At 42.1% G+C, this 13,158-nt stretch overlaps 1 protein-coding gene across 3 annotated transcripts in view; it reads right to left on the bottom strand.

Moving 5' to 3' along the window:
- Positions 1 to 13,158, bottom strand: part of LOC148018704 (tetratricopeptide repeat (TPR)-containing protein) — a 109,409-nt gene that overhangs the window by 52,983 nt on the left and 43,268 nt on the right. For 2 of the 3 annotated variants that reach the window (XM_087660980.1, XM_087660979.1), the window contains exon 8: positions 4,403 to 4,524. In XM_087660980.1, the coding sequence (XP_087517106.1) occupies positions 4,403 to 4,524 (122 nt within the window). The remainder of the gene's footprint in view (positions 1 to 4,402; positions 4,525 to 13,158) is intronic. The other variant, XM_087660981.1, reaches the window with a different exon arrangement.

Raw genomic sequence — 13,158 nt, 5'->3', positions numbered from 1 at the left:
CGAACTGCCGCCTGTCCATGCTGACCACGTCAGCTGTCGCCTGACTGTCGCTGAGCAGATTTGGCTGTCGCCTGTCCACGCTGACCTGTTTCTGACCTGGCGACTGTCTGTCCAGCTGTCGCCTGAGTAAAACGTGACCTGAACACTCTCACCTGACTGTCCTGAACAGAAACGTGACCAGGAAAGCTGACGACCTGACCTATGCTGACCTGGAATGGCTGCGCCTGACCTGTCTGGTTACAGACTAAGCAAAAACGACCCTGCATCACTGTCTCCTGTTTCGCGCGTGCTCTCGCCTGACCAGCAGAGATGAGGACTTGCTGATTTCTCACGAGCGAAGCGCTGGCAATGCCTCGCACAGGCTCCGAGAAGCGCGCACACCTTAGCCGAAGCTCTGATACCAGTTTGAAGGAAAGCGAAAAATGCCTAAGTGGTATGCGTAGCGAGAATGGAGTGTGTTCAGCAATAGAGAGTGCAGAGAGAGTAGAGACTTGAGTTGGGTGTGTACCAGTGTGGCACACACAAAGAATGAAAGAATGTATTTATATTTTAGGGTACGGTACATTTACACCCGCAAGAGTGCACTCACATGTACAAGTAAAATATATACACGGGAAGTATAGCGAAGGGCCTTTACACCCAACAATTTTGCCTCAATTTTGAGAAAAATTCTAATCAGTTTCAGCTCAGTTTTTAATCAGTTTGAGAACCGTTTATGGTCACTTTTGGAATCAGTTTTTGCAATGATTGCTGGCCAGTTTTTGCAATGAGTTTGTGATCAATTTGGGATCACATTTGCAGCAGTTTGTGATCAATTCTCAGATCAACAAGTGATCAAATTATTCTCAGTTTTCAATGGTTTACATCTGGTTCCATGGACAACAGCATATGTTATGATGCCATTGATGTTTTAGCCACGGTTTATGCTTGGTTATGCTATGCTATGGCTTCGTTTTGCCAATGAGTTGAGCTCATGAGAAATAGACATGTCACAAAATAATCTTGCAATGTTTTTGAGATTCTTTGTGGCTCTTATGTTATGTTATCATTGGTTGGTAATTTTTAGCATATGCCCGAATCAAGGGGTAAATCAGATTGAAGACTTGATGGTCATTTTGGATAGCAAGGGGAGTTAGAATACCAATAGGGATTGGGAGAATCCCATTGTACATCAACTTCTTTTTCAATTAAAAAGAGGCACCAGTTTTGGGGCCAACAGGGTGTCCAATGTCCAAGATTATATGGTAAAGTGTGCATTTCAGTTTTGTGAATTTGTTAATTGCTGTAAATAGTGCTTAATCAGGTTATTTACCACCCTATCCGAGGAGGAAGGCTAGTTACAATTACCAACAACTACAATAGGAAAATATGGGTGTATTTCCTTTGTAATAGAGCTCAAGCTTTCAGTAACTTTAAAGAATGGCTAAAACTTAAGAATGAAACAAGGAAAAGTGTAAAGAAATTTAGAACAAATGGTGGTGGTGAGTTCAAAGACTTTTATAAGAGCAAAGGAATCAAGTGTCAATTGACAATGCCTCATAAACCTTAGCAAAATGCCATTGTTAAGCCTCAAAATCGGACAATTGTTAAAATGGCACGATACATGCTTAAGGACAAGACATTATCAAACCAATTTTGGGCTAAAGTTATTAATATTACAATTTACATTCTCAATCGAAGTTACACAAAGGCTCTCGAGGCAAAAATACCACATAAAGCCTACACTAGTTAAAAACCATCTATCTCACACTTTAGAACTTTTGGATTTGAATGTTATGCACATATTGTAAAGGATAAGCACAACAAGTTAAAACCAAAAAGTACCAAATGTATCTTCTTGGATTATAGTGATAAGCAAAAGGCTTACAAATTGTATTATCAAGAGACAAAGAAAATCGTGGCGAGCCGTGATGTGGTATTCTAAGGAGCAACTATATACAGTGGATGAAAATGCAAGTTCTTCCACATTATCATCAAGCGTAGAAAAAGTCACTATAAACCTATTCCTAAAGCTATCCCTATTCTTTAGGAGGAGAAAGCATTGTCTTCAAATAAAGAGGAGAAAGTTCACCAACTTGAAATCATACCATCGGAAAATCCATTGCTACGATGAATAAAGGAGCTCTATCATCAAAATAATCTTATGCCTATATCAGTTGAGAAAAAGACAAATGGACGACGAAGATCTTGAACAATAGAGAAACAAAGAAAAGCTTTTGCTCACATAGTCAAGGTCATATTGATGTTGAGATTAGTAAAGAAGATACCTAGCTTGGAAGAAGTACTTATAAATCCAACATGGAGAGCTGCTATGCAAGTCGAGCATAACACTTACACTTGGGAGCTAGTGGATTCGCCGACCAACAAGAAGGTTATTAGCACCAAGTGGGTCTAGGGGTAAAGTACAAGGCTAATGGAAGATTAGGAAAGTGCAAAGATAAATTGGTTGCACTCAAATTCTCATAGATCAAAGTGTTTGTTTTTCAAGAATCATTTGCTCCAACCACCAAAATGACCACTATTTACATAGTACTTACAGTGGCCGCTCACAATAAGTGGTTAATTTACGGAACCGATGTTAAACTGTGTTCTTGAGTAGTGACGGAAAGTAGGAGGTGTACATGGCTCAACCATTGGTTCTCCTATTCTAATAACAAAATTTGTAAGCTGAAAAATGTATTATATGGTTAAAACAAGTCCCTAGAGAATGATATTAGTAGAATGATAAGTTCTTTTTAAGCTTAAACATTAAAATATATGTCTCAAACGCTAACTTTAATGTTTACAAGGATAGTGAAAAGTTTCTATTGATTGTCCTTTATGTAAAAAAACCTTCTGATTACACATATTTGTGAAGATATGATCCATCAAACAAGCAAGGCTTTGAATTTTGAGTTTGAAAAATGACAAACTCGGGCTTGCTCCACCATTGTTTGGGGATTAGAGTCTAGCATGAGCTAGGAAAAATCCTCATCTTCCAAGACATATGCATGGGAGATATAAAAAACATTTGGCATGGCCGATTACAAGAAGATAGCTACATCTATGGAAGCCAATGTGAAGTTATCATTGAGCACATATTAGCACTAGCAAACATTGGGAGGTCTAGGAGATTGATCGATAGTCTTGTCTATTTGTGTAACACCAAGCCAGATATCAACTTTGCTATTAGTGTTTTGAGCAAATTTTCAAACAAACCCCGTCAAAGTCATTGAAAATCTAAGATCCGAATGCTCAGATACTTAAAAGGAACTCTCAACTATGCTATCATATATAATTCTAAAACTTCTCTTGTGGAAAACTGTGACTCAAACAAGGCAAGAGACAATGATTCTACGAAGTCAATTGTTGGTTATTGTTTATTTTTAGATTCAAGAATCTCTCTTGGATTAGTATGAAGCAACCAACAATGCTATTGTCTTCTACCAAAGCAGAGTACAAGGCAACTTGTTTTGCTACATATGGAGTTAAGGAGAATCATATGGCATATGGGACTACCAAATGAATATCCAACCATGCTAAGATCCTAGCCAACTAGCGAATGTTCATAATATAGTAGGTCGAACGGGCCAACCTAACTGCCTTCGCAGGCCATAGAAGGGAGACCCCTTCACAACCATGATCATCTATCTTTCACCCAATTAGGGTTGCCACATGGCAGTCAGCTACTGTGCTTTCATCTGTGCTGCCGATTTGGACTTTCGGACATTACATATGGAGTGAAGGAGAATCATATGGCATATGGGACTACCAAATGAATATCCAACTATGCTAAGATCCTAGCCAACTAGCGAATGTTCATAATATAGTAGGTCAAACGGGCCAACCTAATTGCCTTCGCAGGCCATAGAAGGCAGACCCCTTCACAACCATGATCATCTATCTTTCACCCAATTAGGGTTGCCACATGGCAGTCAGCTGCAGTGCTTTCATCTGTGCTGCCGATTTGGACTTTCAGACATCAGCATCAGATCTGTGTTATGCTGCTACAGCATTCACGACATCAGTTTTCACAATCCTACATCAACACCTGGCCTCAATATCAAGGACTTCTTACACATCTTTTGCCTTTGACTCTCTCTTTGGGCATCTTTGCTCCACACCCAATCACTCCTGCACCTGGCTGTCAGTCATCTCCTCCTGCACAATCTGAAGGGAAGGCTGGTTGCATCTCAGAACTGCAGAGATCTAGTGTGGCAACACCTAGACTGGTTGGGTCATCATATATTTTTAGCAGATAAATATTTCTCAATGAATAAAAAGAGAGAACAAGAGCCTCGAATTAGATACAAGTTCAGTTGTTAAGAAAATCAAAATGCACAAGCCAAAATTGTACTGTGTAGTACAAGCCAAGAAATGTGAACTAAGACAACCTTGTATCTGATATTGCAAGTCAAATTACCTGCGACAATTGACCCATATTGATATAAGAGAAGAGTACCATAGTTTACAAGAGCCCCTGGATGAGAACTGTCCTTTTCAACTAATGACTGAAGATAGTGGGTAGCCTCTAGTAATTGTCCACTGCAGCAGTGTTGTACAACCGTTACTTCAAAAGAAAAACACTTCAAAATGCACAGAGGAGATTATTGGGACTAGTGAAGAGAAGCAATCCAAAAGCAAAATGCAGCCTAAGTTTAGCCTTGATAGACTTGCCTTACCTTCAAGGAAAATTATAGAATCAACTTATTTCACAGATGCACTAATTTTCATTCAAGCAAAATGCTAACCACAAGATCATACTTTGAAGGTAGTCAGCTACTAACTTAGAGTTGTCCAATGTCATAGTTCAGCATCGTGCTGAAGCCAAAATAAGGACTTAATCTCACGACTGTTGTACTCTTCCATATTGCCATATTTTTCATCCATTGCATGAATATCTGGAGCCTTGTGCTCAAACCAGAATGAACCACAAGAAAGGGATGGTAACCAGAGTCTCACTGGAAAATATGCTCAACACCAAATTAAAAAATAACAGCAAAATAATGGTATTATTTAAGTAACCCACAAGTGTTCATACTTTATATTTTCTTTTGAGATGCTTTATTTTTATTTCTCTACTCTCACAGTCTACTCAATGTCTGTTTTTCTCTTCCTTACATGCATTGCTGTCTTCCTATTTCTCTTACCATCTGCTTAAGCTGCTGGTCACATCATGCATTAAATTTGAGTATTTCTAGCACTTTGCCTCAAAGAGTGCCATCATGTGGCCAGTTTCTCAATTAAAAATTGTTGTCTTCTGCATCACACCTACCCAAGCTTAAAGGTACTCCTTTCTTTCTCTTGCTGACTCTCACAGTTTGCTCCTCCTAGCTCAAGCCCCTCCATAGATCCCAACTGTGCCATGGATGTTGGCCCCTTATCAAGCAAGTCATCAACTGCCTCTCCTTCAGCCAAGAACCCTCCACTTGGGAGGTACCAAGTTCCCATCACACAATTAGAAACTCCAACATACTGTTAGAAGTGGGCATATCACAGGTTTATGAGCGCCCAAGGTCTTATTTATGGGCACTCTATTTATTCTTTATTTGGTAATTGGCCAACCTATTTTGTGGTAGGACAAGTCCTTTATTTATGTCTATAAAAGGAGGGAGTGTGGCCACTATCCATTATCACACTTGCAGGTTCTTGCTCTGGAGAGAGGGAGCTTGTGGAGTGTGTGAGTTGGCACTCAACCATTACTCTTATCATAGTGGATTCCTATTCCCAATTACATCTTGCACATTGTATCTTTCACTGATCTTCTGTCTTTCATTATTCTACTGCACATTTTGCTCTTCTAATATGGTGTCTGAGCTTTATGGTTTGTTGATTGATATTGCTCGTGCTTGCTGATGTTGTTTAGACAAGTGGTTGTAGTCTTGTGTTTTTGCTATGGTGACTCATCATATCCACTGCCTTGCATTGAATCATTGTGGTGGTTACATTTGTGTTTGACATCGCATCTAGCTGACATGTCTACGTGGCATTGATTGTGTCGTCTAGTTGCCCCCGCGTGTGTTGTTGTTATGATTTATCTTACCTAGTGCGATGTTTGCTGCATTTGCGACTATCGTTGGGGTGATCCACGAAGTGAACCTGCTTTGTGGAGTGGACTCAATCCTCCATTGACTATCATCACCCTCGCACTAACACTTCCTAGCATTGTCTCACGTATCACTTACTCGCAACAACAGTTGCTCGTCATTTCATTGTTGTTGTTGACACTGGTGTACTTTGTATTTGGTTCCTCCGCCCTCTACGTTGACTGCTATGACATCTCCTTAACATGGCTGCATTCTAACTTTTCACGATGGTGTGCTAGAGTTTTGTGTGATATTAATGGCATTAGGCTAGTGACCAGCGACCCTATGCTCGCTGCATTCATTGCTTAGTGTTGTTCCGTCTGTTTCTAGAACAGTTGCACGCTTTGATCTGCCCTTTCGATGGTACATTGTTGTTCATTTTGCCCATAATTTGACATCCACTCATTTTGGCATTGCTATTTGGGCACGATATCATGACTGTGACTTGTTGATGCATGTTCGATTCACTATTATTCGTATGATGCCATCCTCATCTATTGTTGCTCGATGTACATCTACGTTGTGGAACAGTGGTCGGTTTGTTCAACATTGAGAACTAATAGTTGGCACTTATTATTTGCACTTTGACTAGCATGTGTGATCTCACCCTTTAAGCCTTTGTCCACATGGAGTCGATTTTGCAATGGCTTACATTTTAAGCCCTTGTGATTTATTTTGATATTACATTTGTCCCATATTTTTGAGATCTTTTGCAGTCTATTCACACTCCCACTGCTACTCTCCTAACCGAGGTAATGTGCAAGTACTTTTCCATTCTCATTCCACTTCATTATGATCATGCCGGTACCCTTGTGATTGCAAGATTCATTTGTCTAACATATACCATGAAGTTGTGGTTCAGTGTTGTGATGCTAAACAATGATTTTCAATGAGCATGTTCGATTACTCCAGTCTTAAGAGGCATCTCAACTTCTATCACGATACGGCACAATGGCGATCATGCATATGAAGGTGAATAGATGAAATGGTGTACCATAGTATCATATTTGAAGAGCACGAAGATATGAAAGACATCTTGCTACTTCATGTGGTGAATATCATGGTCATGCTTGGCGAAGCATGAGACCACTACATGTCTACATCAACTTGGTTGCTCGTGGCCTACCAATGGCTTGAGTGGACAATTCTTCTCAGCTCTAGTGATACTACACGCTCCTAGCGAGAGGGGACAAGTGTGAGGGTGGAGAGAGGGCATGTTCATACTCTTTCCTTAATGATGGATTCGATATGTGTCGTCAAGTTCACATCTTTTGGCCATCCAAACCTTGGACTGCTGTGTCCAGCACCAATTTCTTACTAGGACGAGTGCCATGATGTGTTCATGTGGTCTTGCATAAGGGGACCCAAAGGGCATGTTGATGCTCTAGTGGAGAAATCTTGGTGTCACCGCAAGCTATCAATGGAGCTTGTGTCGCTATAGGAGGTACAAGGTGCCTAGCTTAACTATTTTGCTTTCTAAAACGGTTTATGGCATTTGGACTTCATCTTCAAGGTGTTTTCTTATTACCGAGGTGCATCTGGCGAACTGCACGGTGCTAGAGTATCCATGGTGCATCTTGGGTGTTCGTGTTCATTGCTTTTTCACCTATGCTCTGAGAGAGGGTGTTAGAAGTGGTCATATCACCAATTTATGGGCACCCAAGGTCTTATTTATGGGCACTCTCTTTATTCTTTATTTGGTAATTGGCCAACCTATTTTGTAGGACAAGTCCTTTATTTTTTTCTATGAAAGAAGGGAGTGTGGCCACAGTCTTATCACACTTGTACTTGCAGGTCCTTAGTGTGAAGAGTGGGAGCTTATGGAGTGTGTGAGCTGGCACTCAACCATTGTACTCTTGTCATACTGGATTCCTATTCCCGATTACATCTTGCACATTGTCTCTTTCATCGATCTTGTGTCTTTCATTATTCTACTGCGTGTTTTGCTCTTCTAACACATTCCACCACCATACCACAATTGATGTGTACCAATTTGTGATGTGTTTTGCGAAGTCATATTTCCTCCTTAGAAATACAATGTCTCCTTAGAGGCATATTCAATGACTTGCAAGGTAGATAGAGATCCCCTACCTCCCAAGCCGCACTATCGAAGCAAGATGCTCGGCTAGAGTATTGTCAAATACCTGCTCCAAAGTGCAATTTGACAACTTTGAGTAGGCTAATAAGATGTTTAAGAGAAGCTTCTCGGAAATTTACACCACATTAGCTTCTATCAATAGGTGGAGACAAAATAAGGATTTTTCTTACATTGCAGACAATATTGCAGTCCCCACCACCTTCCTGGACTCGTCAAGGAGTATTTCGCTTCCTTCTTCCCAAGGATGGGCAATGTACTAGGAAGAGTGGTAGAGAAATAGCGGACCCATGCAACTGTGATTGAGCAAGGTGCCCTTTACTACCCTTCAATATGTTTAGCAATACATGCCCTTGTGTCATCTCCTACTTGTGAATCCTATCACTTGGTCGATAGGAGCCTCTACAACTGTAATAGAGAAAATCCCCTTTAATATGCTAGCAATATTTGCCCGTGTCATGATTCATCTCCTAGTTGTACCCTATCACTAAGTCATTGAACAATGTCATGGAGCTCTAATGGTTATAGTCCGTTTATGGTCAGTGTGTATAGTGGCCAGCTACCAGTTGTGCTATGGCTAGACAGTTTTTAGTCATGCTTAGGGTTTATAATACACTAGTCTAGCCACTTTTGGTCTAAGCACCATGTTGCCATGTAACAATTCTCTCAACATCATCATACCATGTGCACATTGCATGTGCTCAATGCTGCCATGTCATAATTCCAAGGCTTCATCCCTCCACATTTACAATTCCAACACTTCAATCCTCCATATCTCCATTCCTTCTTCCACTTGCATTCTATTTACTAGTGCTGCTGCATTTTACCCTCCATGCTGTGAAAAAATGCTCTAAACGCAGAAAACACAAAACCAATCATATGACAAAGCACACACTAATAAACACAGAACACAGTAAGGGTTAGGGTAACTCATGAGACAGTGAACACAATAAATAATGAAGTAAATGACTACAAAATATACAATGCTCATGCAGCAAACACACTATGCAGTGAATACTAAACCTCGAACTCTCGTATCTCTGGGATCAAGGTAGAGGTTATGAGTTGGAGAGTGTATTGTACTCCGAATAGATCCCGAAATGCAATAGGGCAACCTCCATGTGTCAAACAACAGTAAATGCAGCTACGAAGGCTGGATCTGATGCAGACAAGCAATGAGGAGAGAGAGACTAAAAATGCAGGTACCTAAGGAGAGAGAAATCCGGGCAATAGCTATAGGATCTAAATACATCAAAGAGAGAAGAGAGAAATTCAAGGCGGCAACCACAAACAATAAACACAGCCTGGGGAGAAGAGGGAATGTCAAGATGGCAACTTCAAACTATAAACACCGCCTCCAAAAGGGTGTTTTCTGTTGAGCAACAAATGAAAGCAGCAAAACGCCAATGTAGAGTAGTCGTCGACAACAATAGATCCTCCAAATGCAGCTACCAGCAATGGATGAAAGAGATGGAAGCTGAAATCAGGCACCAGGTCGTAGCAAATGTGGGAAGCTCTAACTGCGATGTCCTCCACAAACTAGGTATGGGCAGCAGAGATACAGCTCCTAAAACCTACAATAACAAGATTGAGAGAGAGTGGTGGGCTGCCTGCCTATTTATAGAAAGTTTGGGGCACCCATAGTAGGGTTTTGCATGTGGGACACAGTAACTCTCTAGGATCACATTTTGTTTTAGAATAATAAGGTTTCTTCATTAATTAAGCGTGTATAGGGGCTGTTTAAGTTAGGCTAACGTATTTTTAGCTCAACACATGCAATATTTGACAGCATATTTCATGTTGACACTTGTGTTTGCTCTAGTCAACACTAGTTCCTGCCATGCCTCAGCTAGATCAGTGTTTTAGTAGTAATTTTCAGTAGTGTCACTACTTTCTGCCATCCAATATGGTCTGCAAATGTGTGTCTCAGCACACATCCCCTAGACAACTTCTTGCTGCTCACATTGATACTATGCTGCTGCATTTTCGGCATTGGAGAATCAGCCGGATTTACATTTTGGTGGGCAGCCATGAGGAGCAGCCCGATCTGTATTTCAATGGACAAACCAATTTTAGGCAACAAGTCTGTGATATAAAGGAGGACATTTTCAAATTCAAAGGAACTGCATTTTCTGCCAAAGTTCACATGCGCCCTTTACATGGGGAGAACCAAGACGGCAAAAGTACTATTTATCAAAGCTTACCTTTAGCAGCAGCTCCACCATCCTCACACCCACAGCAGCTAGAAAGATGTAGGAAAAACTGATCTTTGTGATGATTTAACTATATTGTAATCCACATCACTAGTGGAACTATGGACAGCAAAATGGCTCCAATATTTGATTTTGTTTTGGACAAAAAAAGGTGTGGCTAATTATATTACTTAAGAAGAAAATACAATGAAGTACAAATGCTCAACAATCTAGCTAGAGTTGGGTGCAAATCAAATCATATCGCCTATATACAAGGCCTCATAGGGAGGTCTAAGAGGATGGGGGAAAGAAGCCATAAACAAGGAGTGTGACATCACCACAGTTTACCATCCTACAAGGTGAAAAATGGGCCATGGAAACAAGACTGTGAAGGAACTAACGTTGAAGCTCCCATTGTGGAGATATGCTAGGTTTTGCAAAAGAAAACACAGTGTGTATAACCACTACTGAAACACACTGAACTCAAACACTAATACAAAAATGCAAATTTGAAAATGCATAAAATCGCAGAAGTGCAAAAATACAAAAAAGCAAACATAAACATAACTAAATAATGAATGGAAATGTACAAATGATCAAGGAGAGAGCTGTCTAGCAGCCAATAGCTCGTGGGAACAATCTGAGGGAGATGTTGGCATGTATCTGTCAGAGTGCAGCGGTGCGGAAGCGTAGGACTGAGAGAGAGATAACGCAGAGAGAGAAGAGAGAGAAAGAGACAGTGAAAGATGAAGATCTGCTGTATAAAGTGTGCTGAATACAAAGATATGCAGATATATACACGGGCGCAGTGTGCTGGACTGCCTGTCTCCACCTCGACGATGCAACCTGCTGTTCACCTCGAAGTCCGCTGCAGTCTGCACTGTCTCCTGTCTGAAATCTGCGAATAGAGACGGAATCTGCGCGTGTCACCGGTCTGTAATCTGCTAGCAGAGAAGTGTTGGAGACTGCTGGGAATGTCGGCTATTTATAGCCAGAAACTGCCAGAAAATAGGGCGCCAGAAATACCCAGTCGGCTGCATTAAATGCAGCCGACTGACTGTACAGGTCGGACTCCCACGTGGCAGTCCGACTGCACTCTGCCTCCTGCCTGGCTGTGATCTCTAACACCCCCTCTCAGAGCCTGGGCAGGGCAGAAGCCTGAGGGATCTGGAATGTCTCCGAAGTAGAGCCTGGGGAAGTGCCTTCGTAAACAAATCCGCAAGATTATCCTCCGTCTTACAGTACTCCACAGTGATAGTCTCATCCAGAAGCTTCTCGCGGATGAAGTGGTACTGGATCTCTATGTGCTTTGTTCGGGCATGAAAAACAGGGTTCCGTACCAAGGCAATGCAACTCTCATTGTCACATTGCAGCAAAGTAAGACGAGTCTGGGGGCACCCAAGCTCCTCCAATAATCTCTGAAGCCACACAGCCTCACATGTGGTGGAAAATGCGGCCCGATACTCCGCCTCAGTAGACGAAAGGGCTACCGTGGGCTACTTCTTGCTACTCCATGAAATAACACCTGCACCCAAGGTAAAACAGTAACCTGTAGTAGACCTCCCGTGGTCCATATCACCGGCCCAATCCGAGTCGCTCCAACCTGCAAGTACAAGATCTGAACCATCTGTCCCTGCGGGGTAATGAATCCCTAAATCAGACATCCCCCTCAAATACCGAAGTATCCTCTGAGCAGCCTGCCAATGCACCGTCTTAGGTTCACTCATGATACCGAAGTATCCTCTGAGCAGCCTGCCAATGCACCGTCTTAGGTTCACTCATGAACCCTGCCAAGAGCCCAACAGCAAAACATAGATCAACCCTAGTGTTGAGAAGCCAAATCAAGGACCCAATCAACTGACGATAGCGGGAAGCATCCGCCAAAGGAGAAGCTGAATGGGAAGTGGCCTTCCAGTTCGGATCCATAGGAGTAGAAAGGGCCCGACAATCCTCCATCTCAAAAGACACCAAGAGCTCCTGTACATATCTCTGCTGAGAGATAAAGATCCCCCTCTGAGACTGATAAATCTCATGGCCCAAAAAGAAATGGAGTAGACCCAAGTCCGTCATCTCGAACGTCAGATGTAAAGCTGACTTCGTCTCTTGGACCTGCTGTGCATCATCACCTGTGACAATCAAATCATCAACATATAAGACAAAAAGCACACAACCATCCTCGGAAGTGTGAACATAAAGCTGCGGATCGGCCTTGGAACGCCGATATCCCAACTGAGACTGGAGGAACGAATCAATTTTCTCGTTCCATGCACGCGGAGCCTACTTGAGGCCATACAAGGCCTTCTTCAACCTGTAGACTTTCCCATCTGAAGATCCAAAGCCATGAGGCTGCTCAACATAGATCTCCTACTTCAAATCACCATTGAGGAAGGCCGACTTCACATCCAACTGGTAAACAGGCCATCTTCTATGGCCAGCCAAAGCAAGAACAGCTCTAATGGTCACCATACGAGCTGTGGGGGCAAAAGTGTCATGACAGTCAATCCCTGGGCGCTGTGCAAAACCTTTAGCAACAAGGCGAGCCTTGTGCTTATCCAAAGAACCGTCGCTAAGGTATTTGGTCTTGAAGACCCACTTGACGCCAATCACCTTCTTATTCGGGGGGCAGGGCACAAGTGACCAAGTGCCATTCCTCTCAATAGCCTCCAACTCGGCTTCCATAGCTTTCTTCCATGGTGCGGACTGTAAAGCCTCCTTCACGGAGGTGGGCTCTCAATCCTGCATAACACGGGTCATCAAACAATAGTTAGAGCAAACAAGCTCCATTGAATGTGCCTGGTGCCGCCGT

The sequence above is a fragment of the Lygodium microphyllum genome, chromosome 20 (assembly GCF_053477565.2).
Source record: "Lygodium microphyllum isolate KBCC chromosome 20, Lygodium_microphyllum_v1.1.10, whole genome shotgun sequence".
NCBI classification, from domain to species: Eukaryota; Viridiplantae; Streptophyta; class Polypodiopsida; order Schizaeales; family Lygodiaceae; genus Lygodium; species Lygodium microphyllum.
The sequence above is the reverse complement of the archived record's forward strand: the minus strand, read 5'-3'. Positions and strand labels throughout refer to the sequence as shown.